The sequence below is a fragment of the Salmo salar genome, chromosome 15 (assembly GCF_965601325.2).
Source record: "Salmo salar chromosome 15, fSalSal1, whole genome shotgun sequence".
In the NCBI taxonomy this organism is placed as follows: Eukaryota; Metazoa; Chordata; class Actinopteri; order Salmoniformes; family Salmonidae; genus Salmo; species Salmo salar.
Window position 1 is genome coordinate 2,846,314 of NC_138305.1, and position 14,996 is coordinate 2,861,309.

General features: G+C 43.2%; 1 protein-coding gene across 1 annotated transcript in view; it reads right to left on the reverse strand.

Moving 5' to 3' along the window:
- LOC106570825 (uncharacterized) overlaps positions 1–7,114 on the reverse strand; it is a 29,741-nt gene extending 22,627 nt beyond the window's left edge. The window contains exon 1 of the mRNA XM_045695315.2: positions 6,888–7,114. Coding sequence (XP_045551271.1) covers positions 6,888–7,099 — 212 coding nt within the window. The 5' untranslated portion in view covers positions 7,100–7,114. The remainder of the gene's footprint in view (positions 1–6,887) is intronic.
- Between the last annotated feature and the right edge of the window lie 7,882 nt (positions 7,115–14,996).

The window sequence follows — 14,996 nt, forward strand, 5'->3', positions numbered from 1 at the left end:
CCCCAGCATCTCCAGATGTTACTCGTCACAACATTCACGGCTCTCACTGGCGCCGCCAGATTGGGCCGCCCCACTTACTTCAGGATTTTGGCAATGAGGCCCTTCATCTACTTCCCCAGAGTCAGATGACTCATGGATACCATCCGTATGTCTCTGTATCCAGTATGAAGGAAGTTAGAGGTTATCTGTACTGAAGTTATTGCTATTTAATTATCTCAGTACACCCAGCTCACAGCCAGACTTTCTAACTCTCTCCTACGCACACCACAGCCATCTATTGGCCCATTAGGTTACACTCTCCCTACCATGACTCGCCTCCACAAACCTGAAATGTTTAAAGCAAGTGTGATTCAATTGCGGAGCCTCCGGAGGCATGCCAAGACCAAATTGAGCTCCGTACCATATTGCTTGCACCTCCCAAATGTTGTAACAATGCGGAGGACTCCCGTATAGCTCTGCATTGACATGACTCATTGACGGTAGGTGAGGACGGGAGGTCCTATATAAACACAAACTCACATCCTTGACAACTTCCTTCACAACAGCTCTGCGCTGCTCCGTGAAGCGCAAGCAGTATGAATGACCTGACTTCTGCAAAGGCCGTATCACCGTAAATACTTCACGGCCAATGCAGAGGTCGGATTGACAATGCAGCGCCTCTCACTGTCAAAGTTACAGGCACTTCCATATATGTCTAATATATGGTCTACTCTGTCTCTGACCAGGAGTAGATAACCTTTATTAATGTTTTGACCAGGAGTAGACAACCTTTATTAATGTTTTGACCAGGAGTAGACAACCTTTATTAATGTTTTGACCAGGAGCACTAGGAGAAGGAACAGATAAGTCAGAGTAACAAAAAAAACATTCCTTACCCCAGGACACTTCAACTGGGGACTATCATTCCTCACCCCAGGACACTTCAACTGGGGACTATCATTCCTTACCCCCAGGACACTTCAACTGGGGACTAACATTCCTCACCCCAGGACACTTCAACTGGGGACTAACATTCCTTACCTCAGGACACTTCAACTGGGGACTAACATTCCTTACCCGAGGACACTTCAACCGGGGACTAACATTCCTCACCTCAGGACACATCAACTGGGGACTATCATTCCTTACCACCAGGACACTTCAACTGGGGACTATCATTCCTTACCACCAGGACACTTCAACTGGGGACTATCATTCCTTACCACCAGGACACTTCAACTGGGGACTATCCAGGAGAATGAAGAAAAAGGAGCACTAGTTTCTGCGTAGATCTGATAGCCTAAGCTCTGATGACTCATTCCCTCCTAGTAATGGCACCGGAGGAGATGGCTGCCGTTTTACGGTCCCCTAACCAATTGTGCTTTTTCTTGTTATTTTTTACTTATTTTGTACATAGTGTTTCTGCCACCGTCTCTTATTATCTAAAATAGCTTCTAAACTCAGCAAAAAAATAAACGTCCCCTTTTCAGGAACCTGTCTTTCAAAGATTATTCATAATAATCCAAATAACTTCAACAACCCATGCTTGTTCAATGAACCATAAACAATTAATGAACATGCACATGTGGAACAGTCGTTAAGACACTAACAGCTTACAGATGGTAGGCAATTAAGGTCACAGTTAAGAAAACTTAGGACACCAAAGAGGCCTTTCTACTGACTCTGAAAAACACCAAAAGAAAGATGCCCAGGGTCTCTGCTCATCTGCGTGAATGTGCCTCAGGCATGCTGCAAGGAGGCATGAGGACTGCAGATGTGGCAAGGGCAATAAATTGCAATGTCTGTACTGTGAGACGCCTAAGACAGTGCTACAGGGAGACAGACACAGACAGCTGATCGTCCTCACAGTGGCAGACCACATGTAACAACACCTGCACAGGATCGGTACATCTGAACATCACACCTGCGGGACAGGTACAGGATGGCAGCAACAACTGCCCGAGTTACACCAAGAATGCACAATCTCTCCATCAGTGCTCAGACTGCCTGCAATAGGCTGAGAGAGGCTGAACTGAGGGATGTAGGCCTGTTGTAAGGCAGGTCCTCACCAGACATCACCGGCAACAATGTCGCCTATGGGCACAAACCCATTGTTGCTGGACCAGACAGGATTGGCAAAAAGTGCTCTTCACTGACGAGTCGCGGTTTTCTTTCACCAGCGGTGATGGTCGGATTCACGTTTATCGTCAAAGGAATGAGCGTTACACCGAGGCCTGTACACTGGAGCGGGATCAATTGGGAGGTGGAGGGTCCGTCATGGTCTGGGGTGGTGTGTCACAGCATCATTGGACTGAGCTTGTTGTCATTGCAGGCAATCTCCTCCCTCATGTGGTACCCTTCCTGCAGGCTCATCCTGACAAAACCCTCCAGCATGACAATGCCACCAGCCATACTGCTTGTTCTGTGCGTGATTTCCTGCAAGACAGGAATGTCAGTGTTCTGCCATGGCCAGCGAAGAGCCTGGATCTCAATCCCATTGAGCACGTCTGGGACCTGTTGTATCGAAGGGTGAGGGCTAGGGCCATTCCCCCCAGAAATGTCCGGGAACTTGCAGGTGCCTTGGTGGAAGAGTGGGGTAACGTCTCACAGCAAGAACTGGCAAATCTGGTGCAGTCCACGAGGAGGAGATGCACTGCAGTACTTAATGCAGCTGGTGGCCACACCAGATACTGACTGTTACTTTTGATTTTGACCCCCCCCCCCCCTTTGTTCAGGGACACATTATTCAATTTCTGTTAGTCACATGTCTGTGGAACTTGTTCAGTTTAAGTCTCAGTTGTTGAATCTTGTTATGTTCATACAAATATTTACACATGTTAAGTTTGCTGAAAATAAATGCAGTTGACAGTGAAGGACGTTTCTGCGATTACCCGCAGTGGAAGATTTTTTCATCAACGAGTCGGACGCAAAGTATTTACTCCAGACACCCGACAAGGCCCTCATCCCCGTCATTCGCAGGAGAAAGAGACGGAGATATCGGGGACGTAGGTCTGTGTGATTGTAAGGATCCGACAGCGAGTAAGTAATCTGCCTTTACCATCGGTCCTATTAGCCAACGAACAATCATTGGATACTAAAATAGACAAACTACGAGCTCGTATATATCCTACCAACGGGACATTAAAAACTGTAATATCTTATGTTTCACCTAGTCATGGCTGACCGATGACATGAATAACATACAGCTGGCGGGTTTTAAGCTTGTTCGGCAGGATAGAACAGCAGCCTCTGATAAGACAAGGGGTGGCGGTATATGTATATTTCTAAACAACAGTTGGTGCACAAAATCTGAGGAAGTCTCAAAGTTTTGCTCGCCTGAGGTAGAGTATCTCATGATAACCTGTAGACCACACTATTTTCAAAGAGAGTTTTCATCTTTATTCTTTGTAGCTGTCTATTTACCACTAGAAACCGATGGTGGCACTAAGACCGCACTCAACAAGCTGTGTAGGGCCATAAGCAAACATGAAGGCGCTTGGACGGCAGGTAGCCTAGTGGTTAGAGTGTTGTGCCAGTAACCAAAAGGTTGCTGGATCGAATCCTCGAGCTGACAAGGTAAAAATCTGTCGTTCTGCCCCTGAGCAAGGCAGTTAACCCACTGTTCCCCAGGCGCCGAAGACGTGGATGTCGATTACGACAGCCCCCCTCACCTCTCTGATTCAGAGGGGTTGGGTTAAATGCGGAAGACACATTTCAGTTGAAGGCATTCAGTTGTACAACTGACTAGGTATCCCCCTTTCATCCAGAGGCGGCACTCCTAGTGGCCGGGGACTTTAATGCAGGGAAACTTAAATCCGTTCAACCTAATTTCTACCAGCATGTTAAATGTGCAACCAGAGGGGAAAAAAACTCTAGACCACATTTACTCCAAACACAGACGCGTACAAAGCTCTCCCTCGCCCTCCATTTTGCAAATCTGACCATAATTATATCCTCCTGATTCCTGCTAACAAGCAAAAACTAAAGCAGGAAACACCACTGACTAGGTCAATAAAAAAGTGGTCAGATGAAGCAGATGCTAAGCTACAGGACTGTTTTGCTAGCAAAATAAGTTCCAGGATTCTACCAATAGCATTGACGAGTACACCACATCAGTCACTGGCTTCATCAATAAGTGCATTGATGACGTTGTTCCCACAGTGACTGTACGTACATACCCCAACCAGAAGCCATGGATTACAGGCAACATCCGGACTGAGCTAAAGGGTAGAGCTGCCACTTTCAAGTAGCAGGACTCTATCCCGGATGCAGGAGCAGGACTCTCGCCTACCATACAAGCTAAATTACTTCTATGCTCGCTTCGAGGCAAGTAACACTGAAACATGCATGAGAGCATCAGCTGTTCCGGACGACTGTGTGATCATGCTCTCCGTAGCCGATGTGAGTAAGACCTTTAAACAGGTCAACATTCACAAGGCCGCAGGCGGATTACCAGGACATGTACTCCGAGAATGCGCCGACCAACTGGCAAGTGTCTTTACTGACATTTTCAACCTGTCCCTGACTGAGTCAGTAATACCAACATGTTTTAAGCAGACCACAGAGTCCCTGTGCCTAAGAACACTAAAGTAACAGGCATAAATTACTACTGACCCATAGCACTCACGTCTGTAGCCATGAAGTGCTTTGAAAGGCTGGTCATGGCTCACATCAACCCCATTATCCCAGAAATCCTAGACCCACTCCAATTTGCATACGGCCCCAACAGATCCACAGATGACGCAATCTCTATTGCACTCCACACTGCCCTTTCCCACCTGGACAAAAGGAACACCTATGTGAGAATGCTATTCATTGACTACAGCTCAGCGTTCAACACCATAGTGCCCTCAAAGCTCATCACTAAGCTAAGGACTAAACACATCCCTCTGCAACTGGAGCCTGGACTTCCTGACGGGCCGACCCCAGGTGTTAAGGGTAGGTAACAACACATCTGCCACGCTGATCCTCAACACGGGGGCCCCTCAGGGGTGTGTGCTCAGTCCCCTCCTGTAATCCCTGTACACTCATGGCTGCGTGGCCAGGCACGACTCCAACGCCATCACTAAGTTTGCCGATGACACAACAGTGGTATGCCTGATCACCGGCAACGATGAGACAGCCTATAGGGAGGAGGTCAGAGACCTGGCTGTGTGATGCCTGGACAACAACCTCTCCCTCAACGTGATCAAGACAAAGGAGATGATTGTGGACTACAGGAAAAGGAGGACCGAGCACGCCCCCATTCTCATCGACGGGGCTGTAGTAGATCAGGTTGAGAGCTTCAAGTTCCTTGGTGTCCACATCACTAACAAACAATCATGGTCCAAACACACCAAGACAGTCGTGAAGAGGGCACAACAAAGCCTATTCCCCCTCAGGAATCTGAAAAGATTTGTTATGGGTCCTCAGATCCTCAAGAAGTTCTACAGCTGCACCATTGAGAGCATCCTGACTGGTTGCATCACTGCCTGGTATGGCAACTGCTTGGCCTCCGACCGCAAGGCACTAGAGGGTAGTACGTACGGCCCAGTACATCACTGGTGCCAAGCTTCCTGCCATCCAGGACCTCTATACCAGGCGGTGTCAGATGAAGGCCCTAAAAATTGTCAGACTCCAGCCACCCTAGTCATAGACTGTTCTCTCTGCTACCGCATGGCAAGCGGTACCGGAGTGCCAAGTCTAGGTCCAAAGACCTCTTAACAGCTTCTACCCCCAAACCATAAGACTACTGATAAGCTAATCAAATATCTACCCAGACTATTTGCTTTGCCCCACCCCCCTCTTTTACGCTGCTTCTACTCTCTGTTATCATCATCTATGTAGTCACTTTAATAACTCTACCTGCATGTACATATTACCTCAATTACCTCGACTAACCGGTGCCCCCGCACATTGACTCTATACCGGTACCCCCTTGTATATAGCCTCGCTATTGTTATTTTACTGCTGCTCTTTAATTATTTGTTACTTTCATTTTTTTTTAAATGTACTTGTCTATTTTTGACTTAACACATATTTTTTCTTACAACTGCATTGTTGGTTAAGAGCTTGTAAGTAAGCATTTCACTTTAAGGTCTACAGCTGTTGTATTCTGCGCATGTGACAAAATGTGATTTGATTTGGTCATTCATGCTGCAACGTAAGCCTAGTGTAGCAATCTGCCAACCTCCTTAAAGGCAGGCAGGCATAAATACTCTTTATCTGGGAAAAAGTATATGCAAACACGCTGCAGCCCAGCTTAAAACATTCAGCCCAGTTTAAAAAACATTCAGCCCAGTTTAAAAACATTCAGCCCAGCTTAAAAACATTCAGCCCAGCTTAAAAACATTCAGCCCAGCTTAAAAACATACAGCCCAGCCCAGCTTAAAAACTTTATGATGTTGGAAGTCCCACCCAGTTGCCAAAATGAAATACAAAAATGTAGGACGCCCTTAATGGCACTGCCCATGCTAATGAGTCATTTTGGCCACTATAGCTCTCTATCTATCTATGGTCTATTGTTTGTCTATTAATCGACCAAAAGTAAATTTCCTCTCTGGTTTCAGCATTTTAAACACCCTGAGCAAATAATGTACTCACAGCATTCTATATTTTTGCGAAGCTTGCGTTCAATGGCCCCTCCCTATTACAGATTGCACCTTGACATTTCAGAATCTTTATAAACGTATATGACTTAATAACACATTTCTTCATTTACACAAATGGCAATGAATCCAATCCATTGAATAAAATAATTGATTTAAAAAAAGTCTAGAAATTGTTAGTATTTCATTGGGATTCCTGGGGTCTAAAACAGGACAATGCTATGCTGCAAATATCACATTCTGCAAAATGAAAACTAATAATTCTAAACGAATAAAATACACTTGTTAAGAAATAAGTTAGAGAAAGAGGAATTGACATACTTTCTCCGTTGCCTCGCCTTGTGGATGCTGACTTGTAAAAGTCTGGTGTGGCAATGCTGTTGTGCTTTCTTGGTTGTAGGATCTGCAATGTCTGCAGGCTCACCGCACCCCCCAACAATTTTATAGAGCGCACACCGGAATGCAAAAGCATTCCCACGCAAACGGCACCCAGATTGGTGAGTATCGCCTGTAACAAATAAAACCAGAATCATAATTTATAGAATATACTGAGCCTTCAAAGTAAATTTGATATGAAAGGGTGGGACAGTGACCTGATACTGAAGGTAGTTTGGCATGTAAATTACAGTATGAAGAGATAATGTCTTGTTTTGCCCTGTCTTGGGTTAGAGTCAAACAGTTGCAACACACACACACACACACACACACATATATGATTGTCATCTAGAATGGCATTCATGGCTGAAATCGAGTCTGGAATATGATGTATTCAGTGTGTCCTAAATGTATCAGTTCTGGAATTAACCTTGGAATGTAAAATGTGTATGTTAGTTTGTGAGAACTCACTAATTCCCCCATCATTCATTCTGTTTGCATCAGCACATCAAATTAATTGACTTCCATATTTTGACAATTAGTCTGGTTAGGACAAGCCTCCTTCCTTCGTTCATGGTGAGGTGAAAACACAAGTCTGGTTAGGACTAACGATATGCTTTCACTTATAAAACTGACAGACACTGAAATTACCAAAGTTAATTATTTATTATACATAAATACCGACATCATTCATGCCTCTAAAATAGTAAAAACTACAACATAAAAAAACAACAAGCAGGTACAGTTGAAGTAGGAAGTTTACATACACCTTAGCCAAATACATTTAAACTCAGTTTTTCACAACTCCTGACATTTAATCATAGTAAAAATTCCCTGTCTTAGGTCATTTAGGATCACCACTTTATTTTAAGAATGTGAAATGTCAGAATAATAGCGAGTGCATGGTCACATTCCTTAGTGGCGAGCTGTAGTAAAACAAACAGTTCTGAAAGACACCTGGAGGATGAGTTTGTCAATCTAAATTTTTCTGGTGCCGTTCCGCCTGCGGAACCCCTAGCCAACAGCATCGCACGGCGCGAAATACAAAACCAACTAAAATACCACAATTCAATTTTCTCAAACAATCAACTATTTTACACCATTTTAAAGACAAGACTCTCGTTAATCTAACCACATTGTCCGATTTCAAAAAGGCTTTACAGCGAAAGCAAAACATTAGATTATGTCAGGAGAGTACAAAGACAAATAATCACACAGCCATTTTCAAAGCAAGCATATATGTCACAAAAACCAAAACCACAGCTAAATGCAGCACTAACCTTTGATGAACTTCACCAGATGACACTCCTAGGACATTATGTTATACAATACATGCATGTTTTGTTCAATCAAGTTCATATTTATATCAAAAAACAGCTTTTTACATTAGCATGTGATGTTCAGAACTAGCATACCCACCGCAAACTTCCGGTGAATTTACTAAATTACTCACGATAAACGTTTACAAAAAACATAACAATTATTTTAAGAATTAAAGATACAGAACTCCTTTATGCAATCGCGGTGTCATATTTTAAAATAGCTTTTCGGCAAAAGCACATTTTGCAATATTCTGAGTAAATAGCTCGGCCATCACAGGCTAGCTAATTTGACACCCACCAAGTTTGGCCCTCACCAAACTCAGATTTACGTTAAGAAAAATGTGATTACCTTTGCTGTTCTTCGTCATAATGCACTCCCAGGACTTCTACTTCAACAACAAATGTTGTTTTGGTTCCAAATAATCCATAGTTATATTGAAATAGCTCCATTTTGTTCGTGCGTTGAGGTCACTATCCGAAGGGTGACGCGCAGGCGCATTTTGTGACAAAAAAATTCAAAATATTCCATTACCGTACTTCGAAGCATGTCAAATGCTGTTTAAAATAAATTTTTAAGCTATTTTTCTTGTAAAATAGCAATAATATTCCAACCGGGCGACGTTGTATTCATTCAAAGACTGAAAGAACAAAATGGAGTAGTCTCGTGGACACGCATCTCCAGTGTCACTGTCCCCAGGCAGGCCAGTAACAAACAGAGCTGCTGTACTTAGCCCAGAGACTGCAGAGCTCTCATTCCACTTTCTGGCGCCTTCTGAGAGCGAATGGAAGCCTTAGAAAATGTCACGTTACAGCACAGATGCTGTATTTTCGATAGAGAGGCCACAGAAGGACAATAAATTGTCAGACAGGGCACTTCCTGTATGGAATCTTCTCAGGTTTTGGCCTGCCATATGAGTTCTGTTATACTCACAGACACCATTCAAACTGTTTTAGAAACTTTAGAGTGTTTTCTATCCAAATCTACTATAGAATTATATGCATATTCTAGTTTCTGGGCAGGAGTAGTAACCAGATTAAATCGGGTACGTTTTTTTATCCGGCCGTGAAAATACTGTCCCCTATCCCAAACAGGTTAAGAAGGAAAGAAATTCCAAAAATTAACAAGGCACACCTGTTAATGTGCAAAGCTGTCAAAGGCAAAGTGTGGCTACTTTGAAGAATTTCAAATATATTTTGATTTGTTTAACCTGTTAGGGCTAGGGGGCAGTATTGACACGGCTGGATAAAAAACATACCCGATTTAATCTGGTTACCACTCCTACCCAGTAACTAGAATATGCATATACTTATTACATATGGATAGAAAACACCCTAAATTTTCTAAAACTGTTTGAATGGTGTCTGTGAGTATAACAGAACTCAAATGGCAGGTCAAAACCTGAGAGATTCCTTTACAGGAAGTGGCCTGTCTGACCATTTCTTGAACTTCTTTTCCATCTCTATCATTTACTAAGGATCTCTGCTCTAACGTGACACTTCCCACGTCGTCCATAGGCGCTCAGAGCCCGGGAAAAAACAGAATGTCGTCATTCCAGCCCCAGGCTGAAACACATAATCGCCTTTCTCAAGTGGCCGATCAAGGGACACTGGGCTTATGCGCGTGACCCCGACCGCCCCCGCCGTTGGGATTTTTTCCTCTGTTTGCCGAAAAGGAGATTCCCTGTCGGAATATTATCGCTTTTCTACGAGAAAAATGTCGTAAAAATTGATTTTAAACAGCGGTTGACATGCTTCGAAGTACGGTAATGGAATATTTAGAATTTTATTGTCACGAATTGCGCCATGCGCGCGACACTTCTTTACTATTTCGGATAGTGTCTGGAACGCACGAACAAAACGCCGCTATTCGGATATAACGATGGATTATTTTGGACCAAACCAACATTTGTTATTGAAGTAGCAGTCCTGGGTGTGCATTCTGACGAAGACAACAAAAGGTAATCAAACTTTTATAATAGTAAATATGATTATGGTGAGTGCTAAACTTGCCGGGTGTCTAAATAGCGAGCCCGTGATGCCTGGGCTATGTACTTAGAATATTGCAAAATGTGCTTTCACCAAAAAGCTATTTTAAAATCGGACATATCGAGTGCATAGAGGAGGTCTGTATCTATAATTCTTAAAATAATTGTTATGCTTTTTGTGAACGTTTATCGTGAGTAATTTAGTAAAATGTTAGCGAATTCCCCGGAAGTTTGCGGGGGGTATGCTAGTTCTGAACGTCACATGCTAATGTAAAAAGCTGGTTTTTGATATAAATATGAACTTGATTGAACAAAACATGCATGTATTGTATAACATAATGTCCTAGGGTTGTCATCTGATGAAGATCATCAAAGGTGAGTGCAGCATTTAGCTGTCTTCTGGGTTTTGGTGACATTATATGCTGGCTTGAAAAATGGGTGTCTGATTATTTCTGGCTTGGTACTCTGCTGACATAATCTAAGCGTCCCACCTAGCCCATAGAGGTTAACACTTTTTTGGTTACTACATGATTCCATATGTGTTATTTCATAGTTTTGATGTCTTATTATTATACAATGTAGAAAATAGTACAAAATTAAGAAAAACCCTGGAATGAGTAGGTGTGTCCTAACTTTTGACTGGTACTATATATAGATTTTTTGTAAAAGCCAGGCACATTTAACAGTTAGGTTATTGATTATAGACCTAATTAAGTTGGTTTGCCCACTCCTCAATTTTCTCAGACAATAAGGCTAAGCCATATTCGCACGGGACCAGTATTACTGGAGAACGTTGGTTATGTAATTAATTCCCCAGAATGTCTGTTATTCCAGAGGACGATACGGACGGGATTCTTTTTTCCGAAACGGCACCCTGTAATTAATTTTTTTCCCTCCATGACAGTTATGACAGAAGCCTGGAGTTTTTCGTTCTAGGCATGAAGAAATTTCAACAAGTCCAGACAATAACAGGGCTACACTGATAACTCGAGCTTGGTTCCCAAGTTTCTAAACCACACCAAAATCAGCTTTGTTATAGTGTCACCATTATATTTCAATTGTGGAAGTGTGATCATAATCATTAGCATATTTTTGTGCTCTGCAGTAGAAGTCAAAAATGTCCCATAGCCTTCAGATGTGAGCTAAACAGTACACTTGAGATGCGTTTTAAGGCTATGGATGAGAAAGTGAATTTATCATTTCCAAACGTTTAGGTCAGTTGTATGCTGCTTTGCGATCTATTAACAGCAAGGGTTACAGAATAGGCTATGGGTAACACTTCGTTCAATTTATGGAATCAGTTATAGTTTTCTTGCTCAAACCGTGAGCAACACCTGTCAAAGACATTTCTCTCAAAACACAAGGATGTCGAGAGGACCTTTAGAGTTCTCCAAAAAAAAGCAGGTTATTCTGGCTGGAATTGTTAGTCTCCTGCCCTGTACGAATTACTGACATGGCAGATTCGGACGGGACTAAAATTACAGATGTGGCGTTTGTACACATAATTAAAATCCCCAGACCACCCCCAGAAAAACTAATCCAGTCCGAATAGGTATTTTAAAGCAAAGGCTGTTCTCAATCCCAATATGCTGGTTAATTTTACTATTATGCACATAGCAACGGCACACTGAAGATTGTATTGGTCGCTGTCCACGGTTCAGAAACAACATGGGAGAAAGTGTATTTATTATAAAATAATATTCGATTTTAGTGTTTCACCATTATTTTTACACAACCAAACACAGATTCAGTATCACGTCAAAGAGTGATGACTGTGCCATCCCCATGGCCTCCAATGGAATAGTCCAGAGACAGGCGCGACTCAGACAGGTGTCTTGTGCACAATGGGAAAAAAGAAAAGAAAATAATAATATCAACTGCTCGACTAAAGAAACCTTGGTCGACCAAACAATCAAACCAGATGACTAAATGGGGTCAGCCCACTTGGAGAAACCAGTTAGACCCATCACTCACATTGGTAATCATGAAGTGCTTTGCGAGGCTGGCTATGGCAAACAACTCCATCATGCCTCACCCACTCCAACAGGCATACTTGCCCCAACAGATCCATTGATGGTATAATCTGAATTTCACTCCACACTGCCCTCACACAACTAGATAAGAGGAATACCTACGGTGCATACCTGCGGTGCATTCGGAAAGAATTCAGACCCTTTTTCCCACATTTTGTTACGTTACAGCCTTATTCTAAAATGGATTAAATATACGTTCCTCAATCTACACACAATACCACACAATGACAAAGCAAAAACAGGTTACCATTTTTCCATAATTTACTAAATAAAAAACCTTATTAACATAAGTATTCAGAACCTTTGCTATGAAACTCAAAACTGAGCTCAGGTTCATCCTGTTTCTATTGATCATCCTTAGGGATGTTTCTACAACTTGATTGGAGTCCACCTGTGGTCAATTCAATTGATTGGACATGATTTGAAAAGGCAAACAGCTGTCTATATAAGATCCCACAGTCGACAGTGCATGTCAGAGCAAAAACCAAGCCATGAGGTCGAAGGAATTGTCTGTAGAGCTCCGAGACAGGATTGTGTCGAGGCACAGATCTGGGGAAGGGTACAAAAGAAAATTATGTTCTGCAGCATTGAAGGTCCCCAAGAACACAGTGGCCTTGATCATTCTTAAATGGAAGAAGTTTGGAACCACCAAGACTCTTCCTAGAGCTGGCCGCCCGGCCAAACTGAGCAATTGGGGAGGAAGGGCATTGGTCAGTGAGGTGACTAAGAACCCGATGGTCACTCTGACTGAGCTCCAGAGATCCTCTGTGGAGATGAGAAAATCTTCCAGAAGGACAACCATCTCTTCAGCACTCCACCAATCAGTCCTTTATGGTAGAATGGCCAGACAGAAGCCACTCCTCAGCAAAAGGCACGACAGCCCGCTTGGAGTTTGCCAGAAGGCAGCTAAAGGACTCTCCGACCATGATGAAACCAAGATTGAACTCTTTGGCCGGAATGTCAAGCGTCATGTCTGGAAGAAACCTGGCACATCCCTACGGTGAAGCATGGTGGTGGCAGCATCATGCCGAGGGGATGTTTTTCTGCGGCAAGCACTGGGAGACTAGTCAGACTTGAGGGAAAGAGGAACAGAGGAAAGTACAGAGAGATCCTTGATGAAAACCTGCTTCAGGACAAGTCTTTGAATGTCCTTGAGTGGCCCAGCCAGAGCCCGGACTTGAACCTGATCAAACATCTCTGGAGAAATCTGAAATAGCTCTGCAGTGATGCTCCCCATCCAACCTGACAGAGCTTGAGAGGACCTGCAGAGAAGAAGGGGTCTGAATACCTTACGAATGCACTGTAGGCCAATTTCTACTTTGTGTAAGGGTTTAACGCAGGCAAGGACCAGCCAGACTAGAGATACAAGCCTCTGCTTAAGTTAAAATGACTGTATATCTAAACAAGTAACGGGGCTGCCTTTTTGTTTTTCAAATATCAGGTTGTAGCTTTAAAATGGCTGATGGTAACCGGATCAGAGAAAGATCAAAACAGGAGGAGGCCAGGCAGCAGGCGGCATAGAGTACCCTGGAGTGGCGGTGATCTTGTACTTGACCACAGACGAGCCTCTTCGGTCACCACGGATCAGGGCTTTGACGGCTGTGGGTGTGGCCATGGGGTCTGGTGTAGAGTGAAGCTCCATAACGTCATCCTGCTCTCTTACAGGCTCCTGCTCCGATGCTACGGGAGACTGACCTGGAAGTAAAAGAATGTCATAGTCAACTACTGAGATGTGTGAGCACACACTGCTAAATGGCATTAAAAAAAAGAAGGTGTAAACTGTCCATTCAAGTGCATCGCCATTTACTGGTCCCAATTCAAATATATCCACCCATCTCTTCATGATATCACAATGTTCTGGTGTCGTAAACTCATTCATGACACCACCACCGATACTATATTCTATTTGATGGATTCTGACTTCTTAACTGGAAATATGAACTATACTATGGACCAGTCTGGTTTCAGTTATATTACACTTTTAATTTAACCTTTTTAACTAGGCAAGTCAGTTAACAACAAATTCTTATTTTCAATGACAGCCTAGGAACTGCCTTGTTTAGGGGCAGAATGACAGATTTTTACCTTGTCAGCTCGGGGGATTCGATCTAGCAAACTTTCGGTTACTTACCCAACGCTCTAAACACTAGGCTACCTGCCACCCCAATCAGTACTCCAATCAGTTATTGGGTTGTAATTTGAAATACTTGCTACACCAAAGGTTAATGGGTATCTGTAGGAGGAATGTATAAGGTGGAGTCAATTAAGGTTGGATATGGGGCTTGGAATGTTACTGAGTAAGGGAAAGGCAATCACATGGTTGCGGTCACTGATAAAGGTGAAGAGCTGTAGATTAGTGAGGAATCTGGGCCGAGGTCAGGTCACAGTAAGAGAAGGAACAGTTTATTACCCACATCACTTTACAGCTTTCTTGCTAGACAGGAAGTTGTTTAGAGGGAAGGAGACTTCATCTAAATTAGGGTATATATACACACACACACTTGTGCTGGTGGGAACATGTCATTGTCTGTTCAGCTGTCTGGCCCTTTGGGTGAATAAACTTGGTTTGAGCTTTAATAATCATCTGTGAGTTTTTACTCGGTTCATTTCGAACCTAACATATTATACACTTGGAAAGTGGAGATATCATAGAACGTCAAAATGTTAACATTGCTGGACACACCTTGCAGTTTGGCAGACACTGTCACGCTTGCT